Here is a 26398-nt window from a genome sequence, read left to right on the forward strand (position 1 = left end):
CATAAAAGGGCTTACTTTAGATCAGACTCTCCTTAAATGTTCTGAACTGGGACCAAAGACAAAGTTCATTAATCTCACTTCACTCAAGAAGAAGTGAGATGACCAAAGGACAGAAAAATGATAAAAAACTGTTGACATGGAAGAGCTCAACCTGTGGTGAAAAGGGACAAGTAAATGACAAGCACCTCAATTCAGTAAGTGTTATAAGGAAGATGTGAATAAACAAGGGCCCCTGGGAACATCAAGGAGGGGGAGACCCAGCTTAGATAGCCTAAAAAAGGCTTCATAGTAGCTCAGATTCATTTGCGCTCAGACTCAGAACACTGGATACGTATCCAGTGGGATATTGTCACCTGAGATTCTCCGCCTATCTGTCTCTGTTTACCTGCTCAGTCGTGTCCAACTCTTTGCGACCCTATGGACTGTAGCCTGTCACGCTCCTCCATCCATGGGGTTTTCCAGGTAAGAATACTGGAGTGGGTTGCCATTTCCTACTCCAGGGGATCTTCCCGACCCAGGGAGGGAACCCAAGCCTCTTGTGTCTCCTGTGTAGCAGGTGGATTCTTTACCACTTGAGCCATCGGGGCTACTTCACCACTATCCCTATAGATACAGGTTTATTGTTAATCAAGGTATTTTAAGAAATAATCAGTGTGTTAATCAAACTGGAAGTCTTCTCCAAAGAGTCAAACATTTTAACATAGCCTTTTTCCACTCACTGACAGTTGTTAATGGTAAAGAGTAAAACATCAGTTTTAACTGGCTGCAGGAAATGAAACATTATTTCACTTTAAAAGTTTTCTTAAAAAATTAATTAAGGTAATTCAAAAGTTTTAAATGTTTATCCCAGCAAATAACTTGGGAGCTCGCTCTGATTTCCCCTCCATTCTGACATAGCCCCAAATAGAGAAGGCTGCCCCACCTGAAGAAGACATGATTCTAAAAAGTTGTATATGAGGAAATCTTGAATGTACTGTCATTTAAAATCCACAAGGGGAATTAGGTAATCAAAGAAACCACACAGTACATATATTTCCATGAAATCAAAATCTTTTAATAATATGAATTTACCCTCAGTTTCATTATTATTTTTCACCCCAAAAAGTTCACATACAGAGGTTTTACAAAGTGGTATATTGGCAGTTGATATCATAATGCTGCTGCATATTAACACTCTGTATTGAAGAGGTATCATAAAAATCGCATGGCACGTTATTTGCTAAGAAGTAGCATAGTAACAATTGGGAGAAGGTTCCTAGGTTTACTGTACTCCACTTGAAGGCTTCTATGGTACTCACGTTGTATCTCAGGATTTCTCAAGTGCTGCCCCACCCATTTTCCCTTTCCTAAAAGGCCACAAGGTTTGTGGACAATAATTGGCTCAGCAAGACAAAACTCAGATGCCTCCAAATGAGAAAACCTACTCCCAACCACCCTGGGCTGCCCCTCCTCCTGACTGCCTAGCCCAGCCTGGACAGCCTGAGTCTGGCTCACACCCACGTATCTGCCCAATCCTGCTTTCCCACTTGTGCATCTAACAGCCCAGGGTGCGCCCCATACCTTGTCTCCCTGACACTAACAGGTATTGGGCCCGAAACATACAGAAACACAATCCTAGCCTCGGCTTCTGCTCTATTTTGGCATTTCCACTTTTGATACATGATTTTAATATTCCTTTTAAAATCCAACTGGATCAAACCCAATGCTACAGAGTGTTCACTCTGATAAGTTTTCAAGTGTCCCAAAGCAGTAGGCTCTGCTTTATCCAGGTGACAGCTCCCAGCTCCCCAGGAAACCTCATGTGGACATGTATGCCTTCTTCTCCAGCTACAGGATGGCAGAGTGGGTCTCCTGCAGGCTCTCCTCAAGCTTCAGCCCCAGGTTGTCAATTCCAATGCTGGTGACTGGCGGCACACTGCTTTCAGCTGGCTCTGCCGTGCGCGTTGGGGTGGAGCAGTACAGGATGAAACCTACCATGATGACGGTGAAGGACAGGATGTAGAGTCCTGAAAACTAGGAGGAGAGGACAGGCTATGGATAGTACTCTCTCACAGACACATCTTTGCGGCTGCCTTTTGTCCACTGAGTTTGGAGAGTTACCTTCTCATAATCTTTTTATCTGAAAGTTGTCCAAGGAGATACGAAGGACCAAAACTGTCCCAAGCGTGTGTACTCGTGAATGTGTGATTTCTGCCACCATTACCCAGCACATCAGTCAACTGGGCAAAAAATCTTAGATCTCTAGGAAACGGACTCTTGCCTTTCTCTGCAATAATACAGCTACATCCCACCTCACAACTAGTCCCACTTACTTAGTGGAAAGGCTTAAAGGAAAGACCCAAATTTAGACACAACATATAACAATGGCATGAAACAATAAGAAAACAGAATGGGTTGGAGAAGGACAAGAGAAATAAAATGAAAGAGAAGAAAAAGTGAGACCCATTCCCAAAGGTAGAAGGAGAAACAAAATAGGTTTTGAAATGAGTATTACATAGATTGCTGGTCACCTCCAGCTGTGGGCTTCTACAGGCCACCATTGGTTTTAACACATTAATGTTTCATAGATGCTCAATTACTTCTTAACCTTAAACTCTGAGAAGCCTGGAATAGCCAGAGCCCTCCCCAAAGAGGGAGGGCCTCCAATGGATTCAGTGATGATGCAAAGCCAGTGATAATTTCAAGCAGAGCAGGAGCCAAACTAATTTCCTCCATGGGTTTCATTCTTGGATCCAATCTCAGCACAGCACCCAGCACATAGCTAGTATTGAATAAATGTGTTTTACTTGGGGGGGGGGGGGGGGCGGGGGGGAGTGATTCAGAGAAGATTAAGGAGGAGTTAAAGCTATTTAGAGTACCCTAAACTTTTGAACTGTGAAGAAAGCTGAGCACTGAAAAATTGATGCTTTTGAACTGTGGTGTTGGAGAAGACTCTTGAGAGTCCCTTGGACTGCAAGGAGATCCAACCAGTTGATCCTAAAGGAGATCAGTCCTGGGTGTTCATTGGAAAGACTGATGCTGAAGCTGAAACTCCAATACTTTGGCCACCTCATGCGAAGAGTTGACTCCTTGGAAAAGATCCTGATTCTGGGAGGGATTGGGGGCAGGAGGAGAAGGGGACGACAGAGGATAAGATGGCTGGATGGCATCACCGACTCGATGAACTTGAATTTGAGTCAACCCCGGGAGTTGGTGATGAACAGGGAGGCCTGGCATGTTGCGATTCATGGGGTCGGACATGACTGAGTGACTGAACTGAACTGAACTGAACTGAAACTTTTGAAGTCAGTATCATAAAAGTCAATTGTGCTTTCCCATAGAATGTTCGTTTTTAACTGTGAAGAAACACAGTAACTTATTCAAAACATGTTCTGCTTGATTTGGAGGTTTTAAATGTTTATAAGAAAAAGTCTTGTTCCTCTTAAGAAGTATTAGTTGCCCGATCATGTCTGACTCTTTGCAACCCCATGGACTGTAGTCCACCAGGCTCCTCTGTCCATGGAATTCTCCAGGCAAGAATACTGGAGTGGGTAGCCATTCCCTTCTCCAGAGGATCTTCCTGATCCAGGGATCGAACCCAGGTCTCCCATACTGTATGCAGATTCTTTAACATCTGAGCCACCAGGTGATTAAATGGAGGCACCTTTATTAGAAGAGAGAGACTCTGAGGGAGTAAGATAGTAAGTCTCCTGAATTTTCAATTTTTTCAATTTTCAATTCTACCCTTTGTGTCTGGATCTATATAGGAAGTTTCTGTGGCTACTCTGTTCAGTGAGTATTTACTAAAGATCAATCTGGGGGTGTGGAGTCTGACACCAATGAAGGTGGAAATTTTTAACATCTTCTTCAACTGTTTCAAAATATCAGAGCCCAAGTTATCTTAGATGCTACACTTTTTTAAATTGGTGATATATTGAGCTGTGATTCTTCACTTAAAATTTTCTTCTAAAATCCTAGGTATCTTCTTTATGTTCTATATGATTTCCAACGTCTGTAATTTACTCTGAAGATCACAGCAGACCTCCTCTTTCTTTTACAAGTCTTGAAATAGCCTTTGACCAAAAAGAATAAAATCTGATCTGAGTTAAAAGTGAGCTGCTAGACATGCAGGGACAAAGAAACACAAAGCAAAAGAACTGCAAAGGAATTTATCGTTTGCATGTTCCATTTTGAAAACAATAGTGTAAATCATTTGGGCAAAACAATGACACACAAAAAGTCTTTTTCTCATTAAAGTTAATCGCAGTTAAAGAGCAAATATCTACATTTAGGGAGCTTATAATAGGTAGCGACAAGTGTATTTTCACTTTGAAGCTTTTGTTTCTTTAAGCTTACTTCCTCCTTGGACATCATTTTACTTACGAGGGAGAAGTAAATGTTAAACTACTAATGCTATCTCAATATGTTTAGTTTTAAAAAAAAAGCACAGGTGAGCCAGGCCACAAGTTATACTGCAGAGCTTTCAAGCTTTCTCTGGTAGCCATCACCTGGCCTTGAACTGCAGAATAAAATCACCATGGTCCTCTAGTGGAGGCCACGTGAAATGCAATAACACCAGCACGAAACAGCTAACACACTTGAAAGGCTTGCTTTGTACACCTTAATGATTGTTACCACAGGAAAGAACCTAAGCCTATCAGGATCACTGTCTGATTCACTCTGACATCGGTCACTTTCTAATGATGCCACCAAACAGCTATAAATACTTCTTCAGGCTTAGTTCATGAATACCATAACCAGCAGGGTTTTTGCAACGATAACAGCTAGTTCCTATGACATAATCTTGAAAAGCAAAACTGGTTTATGCTTCTTAAGCAGAAATGTCTGGGAACACAGTGAAGTAGGCATTCTGAGTTCATGGTCAACTCCTGGGAATAGTGTCAATCAATACCAAGTAATTTCCACCCACATCTAAAACTTTATAAGGATAAAGAAATACAGTTGCTATACCCAGCTAAACGTAATGTTAGCAAGCAACAGCTGACATTCTATTTGTTCAAATGATTGTAATAGCAGGCAGGTCAACAAGCTTTAAACTATGGAAAGATAGATTTCTAAGGCAGTAAGAAATTCTTGCTAAGGAGATGAGAAGGTTTTATTTTGGGATCTAAAACTTTAAAGAAACCCACTACTTCTTTTATACCAAACAAGTGTTCTTATTTGAACAAGATCTATTTGCTCACCTTATAGCCAAACAGAAAAAGTCCAAAAAAAAGACTGTAGAGGTCAGCTGTCAGGATGCCCAGGTTGACAGAAGTGGCACTGGTGACTTTGATCACCAGTGGCATGAAGCTGTATAGGCAAAACATGCAGAGGGCAAATGCTACAAATAGCAGGGCTGTGGGGAAAAAATGGAATATCTAATGTTAAAGGAAGAAATCAAAAGATAAAGGATAAAGCTTGCCTGACGTAAAATTCCCTGATCCTTTAACATACCATCCACAAAGTCCCTCATTAACAGTAAGCATTACAAATGAGACATACAAAGTTCTCACTGGATGTAGATGAAGAACTTAAAAAAACCCAACAGAGTGTTAGATGATCAAGGCCATAGAATCTTGCATATGGCGTAAGTTAATGGCTTTTTTTGCTCCATGCTATCCACACCTGCCCAGAGAGATGCCAATGATAAAAGGCATCATGGTTGGACAGGATTTGTGTGGTTGAATTCAGAATAAAGTACTGTTAGGGCATCAAAGACAGTTGTTAGGGTTTTATCTTTTGTTCATCCCAAAAGGGAGCTAGTCATGTGGGTGCTGACTACTTAGTATCTCTGCTTCACAACTGCTTCTCCAACCTCACTCAACACACACACAGTACACACACAGGAAATCTAAGCTATTTACTTGAATGAAATCATCCAAGCACAGTAGATGAATTTCAATTCAATGAAACTCATGTGCTACTTTTTTCCATCCATAAGGTTCAAATCTTTCCTGACTGTCCCACTACTGCTTTCTTCTGTTGCTCATCTGTACAGATGCTTAAGACTATCAGATGAGACAGGCAATGCAAGATGGTAGTGATTACACACCATCAGATTATTTAAGTTAATACTTCACTGATTATATCAAGCAGGCAATCTTTACAAGCAGTCTGAAGACACGAAATACAGATCTAGTTGAAAGCTAGTGTGACCAAAGGTCAGTCTTATTCAGAATTCCTAGTAAAGAAAGGTTATTCTTGAAGGTAAAGATTAAGGATTAACTTTTACGGGGGTTCATTTACAAGTTCTCAGAGAAACTTGACATAAACCACTATAGTTTTCTGTGTACTAAATTACTCTGTGGTTTTATATAAAAATGCCTAAATAGTATTATTAAAATATTTATTTCTTGGTGTGTGTCAGGGGAAAGACTAAAAATAATTATTATATATATACATACCAATTTTCCAGTCCCAATGAATGCTGGCAATATCCTTATATTCCACAATCAATCTGTGATTAAAACAAGAGGTCACAGAGAGATCTTTATATAAATTTTCACTGTTTTATAAACAAGTAAGTTGCTTCAAAACTTTAAGTACTTCACTTTAAGTGCTTCAGCTCTTAAGATGGTGAATTATGTTGACTTTTGGTTTTCATAGAATATTTAAAAAAAAACTATCTTTAATTAAATGACAAAGAATAAAACTCAAAGGAGTCCATAAACACATGTTTGACACCCTTAGAAGCACTGTTTAGTGGTAGTCAGCTACAGGAGGGAAACATGATATTATGAATAGGAAGTTAATATTTTCTAGGAATAACCGAAAAAGAAAGTGTTCACTGGTAATATAAAGTCTAATGATATTATAAGCAGGAATCTTAAGCATCAAACATGTGTAAAAAAAATGAGGCATAATGACATTTCAACAATCTTCTAATAGATATTTAGCAAGTTACTGATTTTAAATATGAATTTAGGCCAAATAAACAATGAATGTTAGTAGCCAGAAACTAATCATCTATGACATATTTGCTGATTTTGTTTTTAAGGATATGTTTAGAATCTTACAGCTGTATGCCACTGATAATTGTTCCAAACAAGCCCACCATTCCTAAAAACTCCTGTCTACTCAGCTTCTTCACGATGTATTCTTCACACACATTAGAAACAGCATAGAGGGAAGCTCCAAGAAGGACCAAGATGTCACCAATCAGTACATTATTACCTATAGAGAGATAAGCCATAAAAAGGAATACATTGTCACTAGGGAAAACTCTCCAGCTTGCTTCCATAAGTTTATCTGGCTCATAATCATCTAAAAAAGATTTTACAGAAGAAGAAACCCTGATTTTTAAAGTTTAAAGACTCTTACTTTTCTCACTTTCTGGCACAATTCTGCTTTCATTTTTCTTATTTTGGATCTTCAGGAGACTAACAGATTGGAAGATGGTAGTGTATACCATAATGTAAGGCCCCAGAAAATGATTCTATGACATGGGAAATTAATGGAATTTATTAATGGGAATTCATTGAAAACTACAGGGAAGGAAGCTAGGTAAGCAAGGTAATTTCCTCAATCAAAGGAGACACTGAAGTTGTTTGCAGATTGGGGAAATTCATAGACCTTATTTAGATTTTATACTATGAACTATCTCAACCGTGACATAAAGAGTATCAAAATGTTCTCATCTACAGAGTAACTGAAATAGAGGTCATTCTGTGAACACAAAGTCTCCTTTTTGAGGGAAACAAAATCTACAGTAGGGTTTCCGGCAACTAATCTAAATGTATGGGCCAAAAGAAGATTACTGCAAATATATAAAGAAACTTCTCTCTCAGGACACAAAACAAATGAGTATGACAAAAAGCAAGGACTCTGGGCAGGTAGGAACATAGACTGCTATGTTGAAGTGGTCATAGTACCAGAAGCAAGCAAATCTAAAAATAAAAATTTTAAGATAGGTAATCAGGACATGTTCTCTGCTTTTTACTTTATCTTTGCAAAATAAAAGTAAAGGCATAAGCAAAATGTCTTCTGTGACTAAACCAGAAAACAAGTAACACAGTCTCACCTGCATTGTCTTCCCTCCCTGCTAAGATGTCTGCACCAACCATAGTTCCTACACCCAACAGACAGACAGCCACAGCAATGAAGTGGATCACTCTGTATCTTGCATAAAGAATAAACCACGAAAGAGCCATCAGCACAGGAATCCCAAAGCAATCCAAAAGCTGCATGAAAAGAGAAATAAATACCTGAAAATATCTCTCATTAGTGAAAAGATGACCAAGTAATAACAGAAATCAGTGTTTATTAAGCATTTATTATTGCCAGCCCTGTACTAAATGCTTTATCTGGATGAACTCATTTAATCCTCACAACAACTCTATGAAACTGGAACTTCAACCTCCATTTTACCCATGAGGAAACCAAAGTCACAGAGAGGTTAAATGAGCTGCCCAAAATCACACAGTTAAAAGTTTGGGAGTCAGTTGACGAACCCCGGAATTCTGCCCAACAGCCTATGCAATTTACTTCTACACTCTCACTTGTGTTTATCCTTAAGTCCAGTAGACATGTACCCATTCAGTCAATAAATATTTAAGTACATGATATGTGGGAGACACTAATGGAGGAGGTGGAATGTAGAGAACAAGAAAGGCACAATGTGGAGTATTTAGAACCCTAGACAGAGAAAAATCGCATAGCCAATGTTTAATTGCAATTGGGCTTAAGAACTACAAAAAGAACAGGTTATTATGAGAAAGCGAACAGACACCATCTCCCTGACAAAGTGTCCAACCCCACCATATAAGACAGATACTTGCTCCCAGCAAATACTCTCGCTCATCTTCATCATATACTCCTCCACCACCTGTTGATCCTGGGTCCAGAAAATACTTTCTACACCCCTGATATTGCCAGTCTGAAAGGCAGGGGGACTAAGAGTGCCAAAATTATAGTAAATCCAAAATCTTTGCAAGATAAAGGAAAAAGAGATTTCATTCATTCGATTCTCAAAAGCACACATTTGTAGAGTACGTTCAAGGATAAAATATATTCCTTTTACTAATAGTGTTCCTGATGTTGCTATGTGACTGCTCATCCTGTTCTTTTTTTAACCTTGTCCCTGATGTGCTCTGTATCTATTTAGTCTTGGACAAGGCAGGCCCCTAAATCTCAGCAGCTTGTTTGATCCTGTCCACAGTTGTTTACTGATTGCCTTTCATTGCAATGTCAAGTATAGGAACGGGCACTTTGCCTTCTGTTATTTATTCCATCTAGAGAACTCTAATCTCTTAAGTGCTTTATTGAGCCTGCCTGAATAACAAACCATTAAACGATGCAAATGATAATAGCTTGTCCTGGAAGACACCAAAAGAATCTAGCCATAGTGAAGTAATAGAATCGAAACTCTATTCCTTAAACAAAAAAAGTAGACAAAAATCACTCTAAAAACTATCACAGAAGACTCCCTATCCTCAAATTGTGTCTTAAAATCAAACTTAAACCTGCTCTATTTTTAACCATTTTTGGCAGGCCATGACTGGCCATATAAGGGAGGCACCCACATCTTGGTAAGAGCTCCCAAGGCCTGAGGCTCCAGCCCTGCCATTGACCAGCTGTGTGATCTCCAGCTAGTCAACTCTTGAGTCAAAATCTGAAATCAAGAAGTTAGACCAAATGATCTCAAGATACCTGGCCACTCTAAAGTTTCATGACTTCTAATCTGGTATCTATCACAGTCAGTCATTTATCTAAACTGAATCTTTTCAAAATGTATTCCTGGTGACAGATGCATTCTGCTTGATGCTTTTAGTTCTAAGAGCCGTCTATTTAATTTAATCTTTAAAAATTATTGGCTAGATTTCTGATTTAAAAAAATAGATATGCAACAAGCAACAAAGGTTTACTGTGTGGCACAGGGAACTATAGTCAATATCTTGTAATAATCTATAATGGAAAATAATTTCAAAAATAACATGTGTGTATAACTAAATCATACACACAAGAAAATTCTACTTTTTGAAATTAAGTAATGTTTATCTTTTTGCCAGGTTTTCTAAATGTCCTATGGACATCTAATAACAACATATGAGATACAAAATTTTAAATATATTTGTGTATGATAAGATTAATATAAACTAAATATAAATCTATATTTAAATTATTAATGACATCATTCAAGATGCTCTTATTCTTATTTTTTCTGCACTTGATAAAATATTCTCAGAGAAATGTTAATATGTCTCACTATGATTATATGTTTTTTTCTTTTCCTTTATATTTCTTCTGATTTTTCCTTTATGTATCTTTGTTTCTTTGTTGATAAGGTATTTAATGGTTTCTGATGTCTATGTTCTTTCTGAATTGCTCCTTTTATTATTAAAAATATTCATCTTTGCTTTAAAAAAAATTATTATATAGACACAGGAAGTAAGAACCTGGAATGAGGGGGAAGGATGGATATAAACATGAATCAGACTTTGTTAGTGATACAATGGAGTATACTCTATAGAGAAGAAAATGAAATTCAATTAGGCCTTTGAGAAGGGGCTTTGAAAAGGATGCATTCTAGAAATAATAGAGCAACATAAGAGAGAGAAGCTGGCTGTGGGTAGGGAATGTGTAGATATGGCAAGGGACATGAGAAGTAACATGAGTAGAAACAGGCCAGCAATGTCAATGGACACATCATGAACTACTACATTAGTATTTACAATCACAGAATCCTTGAAGGAATCCTTAAGAAAGAGGTTCAAAGACCATCCAATTTAAACCTCCACCCTCTCAGGGGGAATTCCCTGGTGGTCCAGTGGTTGGGACTCTGTGCTTCCACTGCAGGGGGCACTGGTTCCATACTTGGTTGGTAAACTAAGATCCTACATGTTGTATGTCCATAAAGAAACAAAGAAGCAAATTTCCACCCTTTCAGATTAACCAGACTAGAGGTTTACTCAAGGAGATAATCTGATTGAAGAATTCCAATGACAGGCACTCTTCTCTGATGGAAGGAAGTTTAGCTGTTAGATGCACTTTTTATAATATGGCTTCCTAGGACCATAAGTACTTAATTTTAGACAACCAAATGCTTAGGTTTTTCTAAGAGGCTAGGATGAAAGAAGTCATTTGAGATTAGTTTAAGGCATGAACTTAAGTCACAAAACCTCAGTGTAAGTATTTTGCTTAGCTCTGTTTAGACCTGTGCCAATTCAAAACTCCTAATCTGTCACAGATCAAAATTTCTAAGAATTATAATCAAGCAATTAAACTGTGCATGAGATCATGAAGGTAAATGTGACTAGAAAAATGCCATTTTCTGTATTTGTTGTTGTTTAGGCACTAGGTTGTGTCTGACTCTGTGACTCCATGGAACGCAGCGTGCCATGCTTTCCTGTTCTTCACTATTTCCCGGAGTTTGCTCAAACTCATGTTCATTGAGTTGGTGATGCCATCCAACCATCTCATCCTCTGTCACCCCCTTCTCCTCCTGCACTCAATCTTCCCCAGCATCAGGGTCTTTTCCAATGAGTCGGCTCTTTTATATAGAGTATATTTTCTATATACTTACACTCTTATTATTCATTGCTAAAAGTACACTTAATACTATTTGTGATGAATGCATCTTCTAGGTAACTCCTGGTTTTAATTTCTATGAAATTCTGAGTTTTTCATGTGCCTCTCATGATGTCTGTCTTATAAAAGATTTCCTATCTTTCCCACCAGGCTCCTCTGTCCATGGGATTTTCCAGGCGAGAATACTGGAGTGGGTTGTCATTTCCTTCTACAGGGGATCTTCCCGACCCAGGGATGAAACCCGCGTCTTCTGCTTGACAGGCAGATTCTTTTTACCACTGAGCCACCTGGGAAGCCCAGAGGACAATGCTTAGCACAGTATTAAATGGCATTCTGGTAATAATAGCATTTAATGCATATTCACATCAGAAAAATACTGAGTTTTCATTAGTCATTCATCTTTCTCTTTAAATCTTCAATTTTTCCATATTTCTTAAATTTGGAGATAAGACCATCTCTGTTTCATAGGAGAAAGTGAAGCAACAGGAATTCTCTGGTGGTCCAGTGGTAGAGACTCTGTGCTTTCCCTGCTGAGAGCACAGGTCCAACCTCTCCCTGGTTGGGGAACTAAGATTCTGCAAGCTATACAGCACAGCCAAAAAAAAAAGTGCCTCAAAAGTCATAAATTCAGGGACCTCCCTGGTGGTCCAGTGACTAAGACTCTGCGATTCCAACACAGGGAGCTCAGGTTTGATCCCTGGTAAAGAAAGGAGATACCACATGCCGCAACCAATTTGTTTTTAAGTCATAAATTCAGTAAACTGTGAAGTCTAAACCTGACTTGGGAATCTATTTTACTTTCTTCTCCATTTACAACACATTTTATTGTTAGCAATGAGGAGTCAGTGTTATGATACATCCCAAGTTTGCTAACATTAAGACAACTCTTCTTTAGGGTTATGTCACATAGCTTGCTGGATCTTGGTTCCCCGACCAGTGATCAAACTTGGCCACAGCAGTGAAAGTCCAGAATCCTAACCACTAAGGCCACCAGGGAACTCCCTAATGTTAAGACAACTTAATCAGTCGTCCTCAACTCCACCAAGCTGAAGAGTACTGCTATGTAGGAACATTTTTCTTTCAACCTAATGAGAATAAACCTAGAAAAGGAACAGGTATACGTTTTACTTTTGGCTACCACCTTTACCCAAAATGTCTAATGCCCTATTAGATAACAGACAACAAAAAGACAACAACCTATTAGCTGTCTTAGATATCTACTTTACTTGTAAGGCTCCAACTTCTCTGGGACACAATAGTATATTCACTTTATATGCCATTTAAGCAACACACAAAACAGAACTATTGCCAACATCACAGCATCAATTGCCAACTAAATATTTATGTTTATTTGGTAGCAACTGTTCTATTCATCTATAGCATTAGCAGTTTAGGAACAGATTAACTTGTACACATTTTCACTAATTCCAGGAAGACTTTCTCATTAGCACACATGCTCCACTGGAAAACAGATAACATCCACTGTTCTTAGATTTTTTCTGAGTGAACAGGTTCTTAAGCAAATTAGGTGAGCACACATGAGTTCAGAATCCTCTCTTAAAGTTATAAAATCCAAACTGGTCAGAGGACTCCTTCTTACCTGGACACTGGTTAGAGTTGTGTACTGGTATGCTCTGACAATCAGGTAATTGGCTTCTACATCTGCTAGTCCAAGCAGGATGTACTTCCACCATTTCTTTTTCAAGATGTATAAAAGATTATCACTACCTGGTTGAAAGAAATCTAGATTAGGGCATGTTACTTGAAAATTATTCCGTGCATGTTAATCTAGAGATAAAGAGTCAAAGCTAGTATTTGTGCTGGGCTGTGCTTGGTCGCTCAGCTGTGTCTGACTCTTTGCGACCCTATAGACTGTAGTCTACCAGGCTTCTCTGTCCATGGGGATTCTCCAGACAAGAATACTGGAGTGGATTGCCATGCCCTCCTCCCGGAAATCTTCCCAACCCAGGGACTGAACCCAGGTCTCCTGCATTACAGACACATACTTTACCACTATGTACATTGAACATGGTCCCTCCTAATGTCCATTACTCATAACTCAAACTCCTGCAACAGCTCAGCAGAGTCGCTCAGATTTTTTTCTAGTATGAGGCCCAAGCTAAGGTGTCATCATAGACCAAGTGCTCAATGAAAACAACAAAGATAAAGGAAGTAAGACTGGTTAAATTCATTGAATTCCTTTTCCTTTCCTACTGCAACAGAAATATAACATCCAGATCATCTGAGGAAATGAAATGTTTTCTTATAAATTTATCAAACAGACCAAAACTCTGTGGTCATTCTTTTGGAAAAGATCTGCTTTCAGCTGAAAATTAAGCCAGTGGTAAGTTTGAAAAAATGACTTAGTGGCATCATTGAAGAAACACCTTTTATCCCCTAAATTCTATTTATTCGTTAACTGTGAATCATTTCTTTGAAGATCACAAGGAGATACAGAGTTGGCAGCTATACAAGAAGGCTTTATGGGTAAGATAACCTGCAAAGAAATCAAGGTAGTGAGAATCATAGTCAGATTCTGTTGTTCAGTCACTCAGTCGTGTCTGACTCTACACAACCCCATTGACGGCAGCACACCAGGCTTCCCTGTCCTTCACTATCTCCCAGAGTTTGCTCAAACTCATGTCCATTGAGTCGATGATGCCATCCAACCATCTCATCCTCTGTTCCCCGCTTCTTCCTCCTACCCTCAACCTTTCCTGGCATCAGGGTCTTTTCCAGTGAGTCAGCTTTTGCATCATGTGGCCAAAGTATTGGAGCTTCAGCTTCAGCATCAGTCCTTCCAATGAATACCCAAGACTGATTTCCTTTAGGATGGACTGGTTGGATCTCCTTGCAGTCCAAGGGACTCTCAAGAGTCTTCTCCAATACCATAGTTCAAAAGCATCAATTCTTCAGCGCTCAGCTTTCTTTATAGTCCAACTCTCACATCCATACATGACTACTGGAGAAACCATAGCTTTGACTATATGAACCTTTGTCAGCAAAGTAATGTCTCTGCTTTTTAATATGCTGTCTAGGTTGGTCATAGCTTTTCTTCCAAGGAGCAAGTGTCTTTTAATTTCATGACTGCAGTCACCGTCCACAATAATTATCATTAAATCCCTATGAGCAGGAATATCCTGAAAACATAGTCTTCCTAACATGAGATAGCATGGAAGGCATCTATTAATAATAACCATCCCTTGGGGGATTTCACTGATTTATTTATGAATAATTTTTTTAGTGGTAAAGAATCTGCCAGCAATGCAGGAGACGGGGGTTCAGTCTCTGGGTGAGGAAGAACCCCTGGAGAAGGAAATGGCAAACCACTCCAGTATTCTCGCCTGAGAAATCCCATGGACAGAGGAGCCTGGTGGGCTAAAGTCCATGGGGTCACAAAGTCAGACATGACTTAGCAACTAAACACAATAATAACCATCCCTTAGAGGGACTTCACTGATACATTTACAAATCATACTGACTTCCTAAAGGCCAGTTCTTACAGAAAGGAGCAAATTCTGGGGCTATTAACCACGACACACCAGTTCTATTTCCACCTCCTACAGTTCTTGTCAAATTTGGTGCATTCTGCTTAGGATATTTTCCCCTTCTCATAATTGACTTCCACTTTCTTTCAAAAGTAAGTTATTTATCCTGATGTATAGGAATACCATTGAGGTATTAATGTTCATATTAAAAGAGGATCTTAATCAGAGGTGAGCAACCACCACACCGGTAATTCTATCATATGCTTTAAATGCGATGAAAATGGTAGTACAGCACCCTCCCCGTTTGGGTTACCCATGTCTTTACACTCTTGAAATCAATCTTGGATAAGATGTTAATTCCTTGTTTTGTTTCTCTCACATTTACATGCAGTGGTGCTCTATTTAGCATTCTCCACTTAGCTGGCAATACATATTTTGGAAAGTGAGGTTTTTGACTTTTTAAGTGTTTTTAATACTGTCTCTTAAGTTTGTCAACCACGGAGGGGGGGGGTGGGGGGAGGTGTAACTTATAATGGCATTTACACTTTCTTTTATTTGGACAAATCCTATGTTACACTTTGATACTAATCATTTTAATCAACAATTTCAGAGAGCTATACATAAATCTCTAGTCACTAACTTCACAGAATTCAGAGGTGTCATGCCTTTCTAGTGACTTTTATAAAAACAGCAGTAGTTTCCTGTTCTTGGTTTTGGTTTGGGCTCATCTTTTGTTTTTTGAATGTATAGAGCCAAACATTTTTATGAAGATAGTTTGTTAAAAAGGTAATTTGACATACCTGATCGAAATGCCAGCATCACTGTGTAAATTAGAAACAGCAAGCAATAGTTGATAAAGCTCTGAAGCATGGGGGTATTCACTTTATATCTTTCTGCCAAATACTGGCTGGTGATGGCTGTCCCACATATACACAAGGATAACATCTGACCTAAGGCAATTGTTTTCAAAATATTCCTGGAAAATAAAGGAGAAAATAAGATTAACTGGTAAACAATTTATGTATTTCACGCACACACACACACACACACTTTAGGGCTAAACAAAAAGGATAATGCTAATAATTCCAGGTGGCTCTTTATTTCATTTTATCACTTATTTCATACACACAAAAATTAAAGTGTTGGATTTTGAGTGACTACAATTTTATTCTCTTTTATAACTTCTCCCACAAAAATACATATTCCCCCAGTTCACTGGTGATCTATTTAGAGATCACCTTTGTTACTTAGTAGCAGTGGCCACAGGACTGGAAAAGGTCAGTTTTCATTCCAATCCCTAAGAAAGGCAATGCCAAAGAATGCTCAAACTACCGCACAATTGCACTCATCTCTCACGCTAGTAAAGTAATGCTCAAAATTCTCCAAGCCAGGCTTCAGCAATATGTGCACCGTGAACTTCCAGATGTTCAAGCTGGTTTTAGAAAAGGCAGAGGAACCACAGATCAAATTGCCAACATCCGTTGGATCATTGAAAAAGCAAGAACGTTCCAGAAAATCATCTATTTCTGCTTTATTGGCTATGCCAAAGCCTTTGACTGCATGGATCACAATAAACTGGAAAATTCTGAAAGAGATGGGAATACCAGACCACCTGACCTGCCTCTTGAGAAACCTATATGCAGGTCAGGAAGCAAAAGTTAGAACTGGACATGGAACGACAGACTGGTTCCAAATAGGAAAAGGAGTACGTCAGGGCTGTATATTGCCACCCTGCTTATTTAACTTATAAGCAGAGTACATCATGAGAAACGCTGGGCTGGAAGAAGCACAAGCTGGAATCAAGATTGTCAGGAGAAATATCAATAACCTCAGATATGCAGATGACACCACCCTTATGGCAGAAAGTGAAGAGGAACTAAAAAGCCTCTTGATGAAAGTGAAAGAGGAGAGTGAAAAAGTTGGCTTAAAGCTCAACATTCAGAAAACTGAGGTCATGGCATCCAGTCTCATCACTTCATGGCAAATAGATGGGCAAACAGTGGAAATAGTGACAGACTTTATATTTTTGGGCTCCAAAATCACTGCAGATGGTGACTGCAATCATGAAATTTAATGCTTGCTCCATGGCAGGAAAGTTATGACCAACCTAGATAGCATATTAAAAAGCAGAAACACTTTGTCAACAAAGGTCCGTCTAGTCAAGGCTATGGTTTTTCCAGTAGTCATATATGGTTGTGAGAGTTGGACTATAAAGAAGGTTGAGCACTGAAGAATTGATGCTTTTGAACTGTGGTGCTGGAGAAGACTCTTGAGAGTCCCTTGGACTGCAAGGAGATCCAACCAGTCCATCCTAAAGGAAATCAGTCCTGGGTATTCATTGGAAGGACTGATGCTGAAGCTGAAGCTCCAATACTTTGGCCACATGATGCAAAGAGCCAACTCACTGGAAAAGACCCTGATGCTGGGAAAGATTGAGGGCAGGAGGAGAAGGGGACGACAGAGGATGAGATGGTTGGATGGCATCACCAACTCAATAGACATGAGTTTGGGTAAACTCTGGGAGTTGGTGATGGACGGGGAGGCCTGGTGTGCTGCTGGGGTCGCGAAGGGTCAAACACGACTGAGCGACTGAACTGAGCTGATTACTTAGCTGTGTCATGTATTATATGAATTGTGTGTGTGTGATTTTTTAAAACTCAACTTTAACTCTGGTTTAAAGTTTTTCTGTTCATTAAATGTTTAACATTTTCTTATCCTTTCATTCTCCCAGAGACTTGGTTTCTCCAACTAGAAGCAGAGACTTTCAGTGTTACCTACATGTTAGAATTACAGAGCTTTTAAAAATGTTAATACCCCAGGTTGCACCCCAGACCAATTATACTGTCACCTTGAGGGGTGGGTCCAGGCATCAGTGATGTTCAGAGCTCCCCAAGTAATCCCAAAAGCAGCCAAGACTGTGAATCACCACTTCAGAGACATGTACTTTGGATCCAGAGTAGAATAAGATCTAGAGCCTACCCTTTCACATTTTAAACGAGAAGTACCTTAGCAACCAACTAAAAATTGCAGAAAGCAAACCACACAAACCACTTTTTTTGTTAAGCAATCTTATAACAGTGGTACAAGTGAAAAAGGGCTGAGAGAGCACACAGGTTAATTCTGAATGAGGAAGGTAACAGGCAGAGGGAAAACTGAGAAAAGTTTTGGGAACAGATGATTTTTCAGTTAGATTTGGTTGTATATAAGAGGTTTCTAGAGGAAGAAGTAGGGAGAAGGGAATCCAAGAAGTAACTGTAGGACCAAATGTAGAGGCACAAACATGCAATGGTGGGCTCTGGAAGCGGTCTATGCCTAGGGCACAAAGGCAAAAAGCTGTGGGCAAGAAGCCTGGAAAAGTAAGTGGAGCCCAGGCTGTAAATGGTAACTCTGGTGACCAAAAGGAGGACCAAAGGTTAGAAAGTTAGTATAAAGATCCATGGCAGAGCTAAAGCTACAGCAATGTGAATATTAAGTAGAGAATGATATGAAAGACTCACAGAGCCTAGTGATCCATTATTTCTCAGGTGAGTGAAGTGAAAGTTGCTCAGTCATGTCCAACTCTTTGCGACCCCATGTACTATGCAGTCCAAGGGATTCTCCAGGCCAGAATACTGGAATGGGTAGCCCTGCCCTTCTCCAGGGGATCTTCCCAACCCAGGGATGGAACACAGGTCTCCCGCATTGCAGGCAGATTCTTTACCAGCTGAGCCACAAGGGAAGCCCAAGAATACTGCAGTGGGTAGCCTATCCCTTCTCCAGCAGATCTTCCCGACCCAGGAATGGAATCAGGGTCTCCTGCATTGCAGGCGGATTCTTTACCAGCTGAGCTATCAGGGAGGAGGTATTAAAAACGATCTCTGGGTTTCTAGACTAGATGACTGGATGGATACGAGGTTGCTGACCAAGCCAGGGAATATAGGATGAGATGTAGGTTTAGGAAAAACCTATGACTTCAGGAAAAACTTTATGAGTTCAGTTTGAGAGCACTAGAAGTTGAGGTGGCTAGAATTTCTAAGAAAAAAACATTAAGAGGTTTGTGACAGGCAGACTCTAAGATGGCCACCAGTGAATCTCTGTTTCCGGATAGCTCTGCTCTGGGTGATCTCTTCCATTTGAACATGAGTTGGATCTTTAATTTGACTCTAACCATTAGAATTCAAATAAAATATAGGATACCAGACTGTACAACACAGAGAACACATCCAATATTTTATAATTACTACAAATGGAGTATAACCTTTAAAAGTTGTGAATCATTATATGGTACACCTGTAATTTATATACTGCTGCTGCTGCTAAGTTGCTCCCCCGTCCCTGGGATTCTCCAGGCAAGAACACTGGAGTGGGTTGCCATTTCCTTCTCCAACGCATGAAAGTGAAATGGGAAAGTGAAGTCGCTCAGTCGTGTCCGACTCTTAGCAACCCCACGGACTGCAGCCTACCAGGCTCCTCCGTCCATGGGATTTTCCAGGCAAGAGCACTGGAGTGGGTTACCATTATTGTACATCAACTATACTTCAATTAAAAAAAAAAAAACAACCCAGGCTTCCACTTCCATGAATACATTAGATGAGGTTATAACTTCCATCTTGTGATCCAACTCTACTGATTCTCTTATTTACTGGTTCTAATCAAACAAGCTGCTATATAAAGAGGCCCACATGGCAAGGAACAAATGGTGGCCTCTGGTCAACAACCAGTAAGGAACTGAGACCCTGAGTCCACCAGTCTCCAAGGAAATAAATCTCGCCAATATCAACACAAGCTTGGAAGCATTTTCTCCCCAGTCATGGCTTCAGATGAGACTTCATCCCTGGCCAACACCATGACTGCAGCATTATGAGTGATCTGAAGCAGAGAGCAGAGCTAAGCCATGCCCAGATGCCTGGTCCATCAAAACTATAAGATAACAAGTGTATTGTTTTAAGCCACTAAATTTGAGGCAATTTGTTATACAGTAGCAACAAATACAAAATACAAAGGTGAAACTCTGAACTTCAAAAAGACTGTATTGATATCTGTTTTGCTCTCCACTACATATCCAGGGCTAGCACTTTGTTGTCATTCAATAAATATTTGTCGAGTGAATGTAAACAGATAAAGAAATGACCAGATATGCCCAAACATATGGTTACCTCAAATATAAGACTTTCCCACTTGTCCTGTGAACTGTAATAGTCAAAGAGAGACAACAAATTATGAAAGTGCCATGATACAGAAACTAAGAGTACAAAAACATTTTAAGAAAGATGATATCAACAATACAATAGTGCCAGAAACTGCAGAGACAGAAAAAGTGGCACCATGGCTAAACAGACACAGTTGAAATGGCAAGCTGGAAGATCCTAGCTAGCTCGGAAAGGAAGCTTTTTGTTAGTGGTAGTAACTAAAGTCAGATTTCAGTGGGCTGAGTGGGTAGAATATCAGTAAATTAATGCAGCAAAATTTTTTGCCAAGAGAATGCACTGATCATAACAATCACTCTCTTCCAACAACACACGAGATGACACACAACAACACACATGGGCATCACCAGATGGTTGATACTGATATCAGATGAATTATATTCATTGCAGCCAAAGACGGAGAAGCTCTATACAGCTAGCAAAAACAAGACTGGGAACTGACTGTGGCTCAGATCATGAACATCATACTGATTTCAATAGAATACCAATACTATAGAAGACACAGAATATCTGTTCTAATAGTTTATCATTTGGGGTTTTTGTTGTTGTGGGGTGTTTTTTGTTGTTGTTGTTTTGTTTCAGTAATTTGCAATTAACCCCAAACAATCCCAACACAGGCTAAAAGAAAAAGGAGAAGCTTGCTGGGTGAGACAACCTTAATTATAGAGCATCTATCATGTGCCAGGCCATGAGAATGCAAAATTGATAGGCATTTTCTATGCCTCAGAGGCTCAGAGACCACTGGGGATAAGTAGGCATATAAACTGGTAACTAGGGCACAGACAGACAAGCACAAAAATAGGCTAGTTACAAAAACTTCATGAATTCACTAGACAGGCACAGTAAGTAAAGATATCTCAAGCAGAAGGAATAGTAAGTACCAAGGCACAGGGCTCTAAAACAATATGGCACATTCAAGGATTTCAAGTGAGTTAGTACAGCTGTAGCTCAGAGGATAGGAGAGAAAAATAGCAGCAGCAGATGATGGAAAAGTCAATGAAAGTGAGATTAAGAAAAGATCTGAAGTAAGTTCTAAAGCTGGTATCTTATCTGCTGGTGGCAAGCTCATTGAAATCTTCTAAATAAAAGGGGGAAAAGTTACTAGCAAGGCAGAAATTGGGCATGCCTGGGTCCCTACATGTCATAACACATAGCACCAAAACCTTACTCTTAATTCCTGCCATGGAAGCCAATTTGTCAGAGGAATTTGTCAGAGACAGGTCTGTCTAACATAATACGCAGTTTTCTGAATCAGACATGTGGGTAGATAACAATGTGGTTAATCAAGATCCCAAAGGCAAAAGGAAAAGGCACATTTAGAAAAAAGAATAACTCCATGTGGGGAGATAACAATGTGGTTAATAAAGATCCCAAAGGCAAAAGGAAAAGGCACATTTAGAAAAGAGAATAACTCCATTTTGGACATGCTGGATTTTGTTTAAATTATGAGATAGTCAAGAAGAAATGTCCAATCTGTTTTATTCTAGAACCTGACATCCTGACCTCAACAAACTTTCTGCTGTCGTCCTCTTGAGTCTGAATACAGTCTCACCGTTTGCCTGAACAACTCGTCTCAGAGGCAGCTTGGACTCACTAACAATGATGAAAGCTTCTGTCAGCTTTCTTGGGAATTCACCATTTATGTGAATTATCATGGTGGAGTGGTAAAGAATCCACCTGTCAATGCCGGAGATGCAAGAAATGAACCCTGGTGTGTTCCCTGGGTCGGGAAGATCCCTTGGAGAAGGAAATGAGTACATCATGAGAAACGCTGGGCTGGAAGAAGCACACGCTGGAATCAAGATTGCCGGGAGAAATATCAATAACCTCAGTTATGCAGATGACACCACCCTTATGGCAGAGAGTGAAGAGGAACTATAAAGCCTCTTAATGAAAGTGAAAGAGGAGAGTGAAAAAGTTGGCTTAAAGCTTAACATTCAGAAAACTAAGATCATGGTATCTGGCCCTATCACCTCATGGGAAATAGATGGGGAGACAGTGGAAACAGTGTCAGACTTTATTTTTGGGGGCTCCAAAATCACTGCAGATGGTGACTGCAGCCATGAAATTAAAAGACACTTACTCCTTGGAAGGAAAGTTATGACCCACCTAGATAGCATATTAAAAAGCAGAGACATTACTTTGCCAACAAAGGTCCGTCTGGTCAAGGCTATGGTTTTTCCAGTGGTCATGTATGGATGTGAGAGTTGGACTGTGAAGAAAGCTGAACACCAAAAAATTGATGCTTTTCAACTGTGGTGTTGGAGAAGACTCTTGAGAGTCCCTTGGACTGCAAGGAGATCCAACCAGCCCATCCTAAAGGAGATCAGTCCTGGGTGTTCATTGGAAGGACTGATGCTAAAGCTGAAACTCCAATACTTTGGCCACCTCATGCGAAGAGTTGACGCATTGGAAAAGACCCTGATGCCTGGAGGGATTGGGGGCAGGAGGAGGAGGGGAAGACAGAGGATGAGATGGCTGGATGGCATCATCGACTCGATGGGCATGAGTTTGAGTAAACTCTGGGAGTTGGTGATGGACAGGGAGGCCTGGCGTGCTGCAATTCATGGGGTCGCAAAGAGTCGGACACGACTGAGCGACTGAACTGAACTGAACTGAACTGATATGCATATGTATATATATGTGTGTATATTTATGTGTGTACAAATTTGAAAAAAAAGAAAAAAAAAGAAGAAATGTCCAGTAGACAGTTTGGAGTTGGGATAAAAAGATTGGACTAGAGAAATAAATTTGGGAATCATGATCCTAAAAGTGGTAATTGAAGTTGGGATATAAATAAGATCACTAAAACATATACCTAAAAATTGAAAAGAATAGAGGGTAAAAAAGAAACACCCAGGGAAACAGCAACATTTAGTAGGCAGAGGAGGAAGAGGAATTAGAGATGGGAATGAAAAGGCATGGCCAGAAAGATGCAGGGATAGAACAAGCAAGAAATACTGGAAGCAAGAGTAAGTGGCATTTCAAGCAAAAAGTGCTCCACAGTTTGAACTGCAGCAAATTTCTCCTAACTGTTCTTTCTTCTTTACTCTCCACAAACCCAATCTCTACACTATAGAGGAGTCAGCGTTCTGCATGTTAATCAGAACATGTAGAAGTTTTTTTTTTTTTCAACATTTATTTATTCATTTGGCTGCATTGGGTCTTAGGTGCAGCATCCTGGATCTTTTAGTCTTGGCATGCAAACTCTCAGCTGCGGCATGTGGGATCTAATTCCCTGACCAGGGATCGAACCTGGCCCCCTGCATTGGGAGCATAGGAGCGTGGCATCTTAGCCACTGGATCAACAGGGCAGTCCCATCACAGTTTAATTTTTAAGTTTTGAAATTTCTTATAGAATATTAAAATATACCAAAGTACAAAGCATAACTAACATGTACTTGTGTATCTACCAGGCAGCTTAAGATGTAAAATACTGGTGACATCAACATTCCCCCTTGTGTTCTCCCCAATATCTTAGCTCTCCTGAGATAAGTACTTGCTATAACTTGGAATTTAACATTTCATGTATTTCCATATATTTTCATATTTATGTAAGTATCCCTATACAATATAAACAATTGTTTTGACTGTTTTAAATTTTTATATAAACAACATCACACTATATGTATACTTTTTGCAAACTTGCTGTTTTGATCAACATTGCATCATCGATAATGATACACTAGTTTTCGTTTATTCCTTTCCACTACTGTATAGTACTCCATTATGTGATTATATCACACTTTATGTACCCATTCTTTTATTGCTTATTAGGTTGTATTCCAATTTTTTTTGCTTTTATAAACAATGCCTCTATAAATATTCATAAGTATGTTTCCCAACATGCATAGCTAAGAGTTTTTCTAGGTTTTAGAAAATTTGTGCAAATGAGTTACTAACGTGTAATGTATAATCTCCTCAGTGCTCAGGATGGCCTGATGGGTACCACCTAGATATCTTCTGAAAGCAGTGAACTCAGAGTACCCTACAAATGTAATAAGTTTCTATTTGTGTCATGAAGTTTAAAGGAATCATTTGCTTTAGAGATATATTTAATAGAATAATTGATTTCAGAGCATGTCTTCAGCTTTACTTATTTTGCTACAATTCTCTTCAAAGGGTTATATTACTCCATGTAGCCTACTTTATTACTTTCAAACGGAAGAAAATGAGGCAAATTCCACCCTTCAAGAGGTAGAAATGGTATCAAGAACTGTTCAGATCCAAAGACCTTTTACTAGGCTACTGTAGGAATTTTTCACCCAGGTGAGCAGAAGGTTCAGGACTTGCTCCCACAGAGTAATGTTCTCTCTAGGGATGCTCTTCTCGTCACAGGCTGATGAGGCAAACTAGATCTGCAGGTTGCTACCTCTTTCTCTTGTGCTCATTTCATTCCAAAGGAGACAAGTTTGCATTGATTCTGGAAATTATGCTGTCCTATCCTAAGCAAAAGAAATTCATCACTTGGTCCCACATGATGAACTGGGAACCTACAAGTGTATAGGCCAAAGCCAAAGGATGAAAAAGTGCATTCAGTTGGTGTCATTGCTCCCAGCCACACACTTCCCTCTGGAATATGTGAGGCAGGGTACCTGACAAGGAAATGGCTCCAACTTTCTTGTATTTCATTGTTTAATGACCTCCTCCTTTCTTTAAATTTCTCTTTCTCTCTTCCATGGGACAAAGTCTCAGAATTGCTGGACTTCGTTGTTAATCTCCATTTTTTTTAAATGAGGAAACTGTGGCCAGAGAGCTGAGTGTATTGCCTAAGAAAACATAGGAGCCAATGGCATGCAAGCTCTCTGACAATTAAACATCTGCTATGCCCACTGGAAAACACGGTCTTAGGACAGGAAGTGAGGTCACCTCTCACAGCTGCTATCTTCTTATTCCTGTACCTCTTTGTCCTCACTCACCTATCCCCACACCCCTTTTCCCACCCTCCTTCACTTCTCCATGATTTTATAACAGACCTTATATTAGAAGCCACCTTCTTCAAAGGATCCGTGCACTTCACTTTGCAGTCAGGAAAGAAAGGGTCTAGCCCGATTCCTCTGCTACCAGTATTAACACTGCTTCCCCATGTGTCAGGAAGGCACTGGATGTCCAAAGTACAGGGCACCAAAAAGTTAATAAAGGAGCTGATAACTTTATTAAGTTCAGAACATTTTTGGCCCACTATAATGTGCTCAAAAGCAACTATAAATTTGAAACGTGAGAATAAGACATGTGGAACTAAGCCCTGTTCACGAATTGACGAAATTCCTCTAATAAGCCCACATTTACATTCTTGTTGTTCAGTCACTCAGTTGTGTTGACTCTGTGCAACCCTGTGGGCTGCAGCACGCTAGGCTTCCCTGTCCTTCACAACTTCTCAGAGCTTCCTCAAACTCAAGTCCATTGAGTCAGTGATGCCATCCAACCATCTCATCCACTGTGGCCCCCTTCTCCTCCTGCCTTCTATCTCTCCCAGCATCAGGCACTTTTCCAATGAGTTGGCTCTTCATATCAGGTCACCAAAGTATTGGAGTTTCAGCTTCAGCATCAATTCTTCCCACAAATTATTCAGGGTTGATTTCCTTTAGGACTGACTGGTTTAATCTCCTTGCAGTCCAAGGGACTCTCAAGAGTCTTCTCCAACACCACAGTTCAAAAGCATCAATTCTTTGGTGCTCAGCCTTCTTCATGGTCCAACTTTCACATCCATACATGACTCCTAAAAAAACCATAGCTTTGACTAGATGGACCTTTGTTGGCAAAGTAATGTCTCTGCTTTTTACTATGCTGTCTAGGTTGGTCATAGCTTTCCTTCCAAGGAGTAAGTGTGATAATTTCATGGCTGCTGTCACCATCTGCAGGGGTTTTGGAGCCCCAGATAATAAAGTCTGTCACTGCTTCCATTGTTTCCCCATCCATTTACCATGAAGTGATGGGACCAGATGCCATGATCTTAGTTTTTTGAATGCTGAGTTGTAAGCCAGCTTTTTCACTCTCCTCTTTCGTTTTCATCAAGAAGCTCTTTAGTTCTTCCTCACTTTCTGCCAATTGGGTAGCATCATCTGCATATCTGAGGTTATTGCTATTCTCCCAGCAATCTTGATTCCAGCTTGTGCTTCATCCAGGCTGTCATTTCACATGATGTACCCTGCATAAAAGTTAAATAAACAGGGCAACAATATACAGCCTTGATGCACTCCTTTCCCAATTTTGAAC

General features: G+C 39.7%; 1 protein-coding gene across 3 annotated transcripts in view; it reads right to left on the minus strand.

Moving 5' to 3' along the window:
• Positions 1-1032: 1032 nt before the first annotated feature.
• The window catches only part of SLC35F2 (solute carrier family 35 member F2), a 121708-nt gene continuing 96342 nt past the window's right edge, over positions 1033-26398 (minus strand). For all 3 annotated transcript variants that reach the window (XM_061144125.1, XM_061144135.1, XM_061144115.1), the window contains exons 2-8: positions 15797-15972; positions 13109-13236; positions 8003-8162; positions 6999-7155; positions 6387-6439; positions 5184-5338; positions 1033-2013 (exon numbers count right to left, since the gene is read on the minus strand). In XM_061144125.1, the coding sequence (XP_061000108.1) occupies positions 1828-2013; positions 5184-5338; positions 6387-6439; positions 6999-7155; positions 8003-8162; positions 13109-13236; positions 15797-15972 (1015 nt within the window). In that variant the 3' untranslated portion in view covers positions 1033-1827. The remainder of the gene's footprint in view (positions 2014-5183; positions 5339-6386; positions 6440-6998; positions 7156-8002; positions 8163-13108; positions 13237-15796; positions 15973-26398) is intronic.

Source organism: Dama dama, chromosome 1, assembly GCF_033118175.1.
Source record: "Dama dama isolate Ldn47 chromosome 1, ASM3311817v1, whole genome shotgun sequence".
Taxonomy (NCBI): Eukaryota; Metazoa; Chordata; class Mammalia; order Artiodactyla; family Cervidae; genus Dama; species Dama dama.